Source organism: Thalia democratica, chromosome 8, assembly GCF_965202585.1.
Source record: "Thalia democratica chromosome 8, ktThaDemo2.hap1.1, whole genome shotgun sequence".
NCBI classification, from domain to species: domain Eukaryota; kingdom Metazoa; phylum Chordata; class Thaliacea; order Salpida; family Salpidae; genus Thalia; species Thalia democratica.
In genome coordinates, this window is record NC_139172.1 from 20,437,721 (window position 1) to 20,442,280 (window position 4,560).

A 4,560-nucleotide genomic window follows, 5' to 3' on the forward strand; every position below is an offset into this window, starting at 1 on the left:
TTAATAGCACTCAAGAGCACCTAAGGTGTGGTATCCTACTTCACGACTATCTCCATTGTCAGCAAACTTCAGTTTAGTAACCGGTAATACTGTACGATCAATTATGTACCCTTCATCACTTCTCCAAACTAAATCATTACTGTCACAATTGCATGTATTTTTTGGATTGGCACATGACTCTGAGTTTAAATGTTTTTAATGTAACTAAGTTAGCTCTATTACGTTTAGAAAAAGTGCCAAAATAATTAAAAGTGTATGAGAAAACTCCGTTTTGTTTCGAAACTCGTAGTAGTATTTACAATGTGTACAAAAATGTTACAATACAAACTGTTCTTTATTTATTTGATTTTAGTATAAAGTGAAATTATTTCTTTATATATATTCTTCTTAAATAAATTTTATGAAAAAAAAGTTCTACTTACGTAAATTTTTTGAAAATTAAGCATTTTTAATGATACAGCACTTATAAATAAACTCCTTATGCAAATTTCAATACTTACCATCAATTGAACAAGAGCATGTTGCACCATATTTTTGATCTGTCCAATCCACGTCAATATTGTCGTGGGTTGTCCAAACTCCATTACCATTGAAAAGAGAGGCACCATGACACCTATACTGCATAAGAAGGGATATTGTTTAAATTCTTTTTTTTGCTTATGACAGTAAACATACAGAAATAATTTTTGATCTTTTAAGTTTTTTTAAATATTTTGTTTTTGGTTGAACTTAAAAAAATATAAATTTTTATTATTTAAAACATTTAAAAAAATTCTACTTAACTAAATAATTAACATCACAGTCATTTTTTTCAAATATTTTTTAAAGATTGTAAGCTACTACTATATTACTTCTGAACTGACTTTTAAAGCAGTAGTAAAGCAAGTAAAACCACTTTGATAAATATTAATAAATAAAGTGGACATAGTAGTTACAAAAAAAAAGTAAAATATTTGTTTAAGATAAAAAAATCTGTACTAATTCGTATAAAAGTTGAATGCTAAAACCAATTTTTGTTACAAAATAATCTTATAAGAATTTTGTTAGTATTTTTCATTACCTTAACTTTTTGTCGGCAGTTTTGTGATTGACGAACAATACTTCTAATGCTACTCATGGGTATGTCATAGTTAACGTTTCTGACGTAACATTTCTTTTCTTCACAGTTATCTACTCTAGCTTCATCTTCAGAATCGTGTGAAATAACTGTCACAGCTACAAAAATACTAATATTTAAAAAAATAGCACATAATAAATTTGATTAGGAATAAATCATCAAAATTCTTTGAAAATTACAACAAAGTAACTAAATATAGTTTAAAGCATTAATAACCTATAAAAAGTAAAAATATAAAGAGTTTTAACCCAATATAGTATCAAGTTTTAAGCTAATATATTAAAACTTAAATTGCGTTAATTATTAGAAAAACCACTTAATAGTTATAAAAAACAAATTTGTCTAAAAATTACAGTTATATAAAAAAATCATTTATGATAGTTAGTAAGTTTTAGAGGTGACTTATACAAAGTTATTGCTTTTAATTATAACTTCATAGAAAATATAGTTTTTATGCAAAGGTAAGGATAAAATAAGTTTATCCACAAGTGTTAAGTTGATAAATATCTTAAATGAAGCAGCACCAAAAGAAGAGATGATGACTTTAATACTAGAATATCATCATTCAATAAGAATTTACTATTTTAAATTTTTTCAGTTTTTTTAGTTAATTATACTTTTTAGTTGTCGTAGTTAAAGTATTTTGTTGTAAAGATTATTTCTAGAAATTTTTATTAAAAAAAGCTAAAAGATACTTAAAAGAAACTTTAATTTAAAAAAATTATTAATATATTGTGTTGTTTTGTGTATAAACAATTTTGTTAAACTGCAAGTAAAAAAGCTACAAAGTTAATAAGCTTAAAGTAAAATACTCTAATTCCACTTTTTTAAGAACTACTACAGACATATCTAAATGAAGCAATACAGTTTAATGACTAGAGGTAAGTACAAAAACACTACCTTTACTTATGGCTCACTATAACTATTTTAGTTCCCTAATGCATGAAACAACACATCTTTCGTAAACCTTTTGTTTCAAAAAATATAAGTAGTAGTTTAAATTAGTGATCTATCGGATCCATAAAATTAGTACCCGACCAGATCCGAATCTTGGTTTAAAGTTATTATTCGGCCGAATCTGGATCTTGTTTTTAAGTTAAGGTTCGGACAAGTCCTATACAATTCACAAATTTTAAAAACTTTCTCGTAGTATCTAGTGCTAATTTCAAAATTTTTTTTTAAATACACCTATGACTTATTTTTTTGCTCTTCACCATGAACTCAAGAACATCTAATGTAAGCTTCAAATTTTCTCGTAGTATCTTGTGCAGGGTTTCTCAAGCTTTTTCATTAGGCCCCTTTAAAGGTCTTGAAAAAACCATGGCCCTCAAAAAACTTATGTTAAATATACCTAAGACCTTTTTTTTTGCTCTTCATCATCGATTCCACAAAATCTAGTGTAAGTAAAAAACTTTGACCCTATGTCTCCCTTTTTGCAGCTTATGACCCACTTTATTTATGAAATGCCCTGTTTTAAGAATAATAGAAATATCTATTTACCATTATCTTTTGATGTAAATATCTGATTTTAATTCATTATAACTAACAAAAACTATTTAATAAAAGTTTCACAAGCTATTCTGATTTTTCAAACAAATTCGCTGAGATAGTTTTATATTTAAAATGTAAAATAAAATCTTTACCCAATCTTAAATGATGTATAAAGATTTTTTTAACTTTTTTAGCTTGTTATAAGCCGTTTGTAATTTCTTTTAAATTGAAAAAGTATAACTTGAGAAAAAATAAAAACTTACCTTTCGAACCATTAAATAAGCAATAAACAGCCACGGGATTCAAATAATTTGGTTCTGGAGACACAAGATAAAAACCAGAAATTCTACTTTTTTCAGTGACATCAGCACATGTTCTTGGATAATCAGTCGTCATTGTCTTTTTAGTTTGCAAGCTTTGAACGAACTCCTCTATATTTTCTAAACGAAGAAGAAAATCCGGGTTCATGTTTCCTGGTTCTCCCTAACATTTTTTAAACCTGATGTTAACACTTTTTTAAACAGTTATCAAAATATGGTCTGTCATTAAACTCTTTTGACTTTTTGTATAAAGAATATAGCTACTCACACTTATTTTATCCAAAATTTTCCAAAAAACTATGTGCTAGCCAATTTAGATAATACTTTTCCGAAGTAAAAACCATAAGAATTATTGTTTAATATTTTTTTACTTAGAGGAAATAAATTAAACTTAATGTTTAGATTTTGTTAATTGAACAGTTACTTCTTTAAAAAAGCAAATGAAAGTTTTAATTGTACTGAAAAGTTTGTGATGATACAAACCTAAATCAAAAGTTATAAAAATGTTTTAGTTGCTAATAACTTTTTTAATGATCATTTGTTTCCTTAACTTGTCATAGTTTTTTGAAGCACAAGACTTTGTTTTGTTTGACTATCCTTTTAATCGTTAAAACTAAACAACAGTAATTTTTTAATTGTACAACTCAATATTTTTTGCACATGTTATTTTTGTCAATATTTCTTTAGTTTTATTTTGTCTTTTAAACTAAATTTTAAATAATTTTATAAAGTTCCGGGTTTAAAACTTCAGATATTAGAAACATTTTTTTAAACTAAGCTTATTAATCAACTTAGAACTTTGTGTTGTCCAAACTAATTGAAACATACTTTTTGTCCTCGCACTCCTTGCACACCCCTTTTTCCGGGAAGCCCCTGTAATGCATGATCCTTGTAATCACAACCGTTGCTTGTTTGTTGACCATTGCAAAAACAATTTACAACTGAGGACTCATCATTCGGATCGCTTTTGCAACTTGCAATGAATGCAAAAATGAAAATACATTTTGCAATCATTTTATTTTCTCGTTACTACTTATATTTACTAAATATTTTTAAACTTTTGATTTTAATGTGCGGAATTCTACTGAGGATTTTTATAAAGTAAGAAAATTTTATTTTCAAAATAACTTATGCTATAAAAACTCATCAGGAGGTTGCTTTAAATGAAATTTAACCAAAAAATGTTTACGAAGAAAATTTATTCCGTTTGAAGAAATAAAACCTAGAAAAGAATCGTATTTTTTACTGAGTTTCAGCAGTTTCTAAAAAAATCTTGTACTTAAAAACTTGCACTTTCTACCACAATAAAATTTGAAACAGTCAAAAGCTTTCGAAACTAGTATTAAAATCAAAAATTACTGCTAACTGACAAGCCAACACTAGAAAGCTGCTTCTAGGCTAATTATATAATAAATACTATTTGTATACTAAAATTCTTAAAAAAAAAAATGTGAAAGTTTTCGTAATGTTTTATGTTAACAAGGACTAGTTAAAAGATGTAAACATATGCACTAATTTGACTGTTTTTAAATGTTTATACAACGTTAAATATTAACGTAACCATTGGGACATATTCTAGACTTTGTACTAAAAGTATTTTCGTTTTTTCTAATCATAAAACGAAGCTAGTAT

At 26.3% G+C, this 4,560-nt stretch overlaps 1 protein-coding gene across 1 annotated transcript; it reads right to left on the bottom strand.

The window, feature by feature from the left end:
* LOC145842979 (neurexin-4-like) lies at nucleotides 1–3,942 on the bottom strand. The gene is made up of 5 exons (XM_082950451.1): nucleotides 3,757–3,942; nucleotides 2,872–3,091; nucleotides 1,061–1,215; nucleotides 501–618; nucleotides 1–179 (listed from the first exon to the last, which is right to left on the bottom strand). Exons 1-5 carry the CDS (start codon nucleotides 3,940–3,942, stop codon nucleotides 1–3), a joined length of 858 nt encoding a protein of 285 aa, XP_082806577.1.
* Between the last annotated feature and the right edge of the window lie 618 nt (nucleotides 3,943–4,560).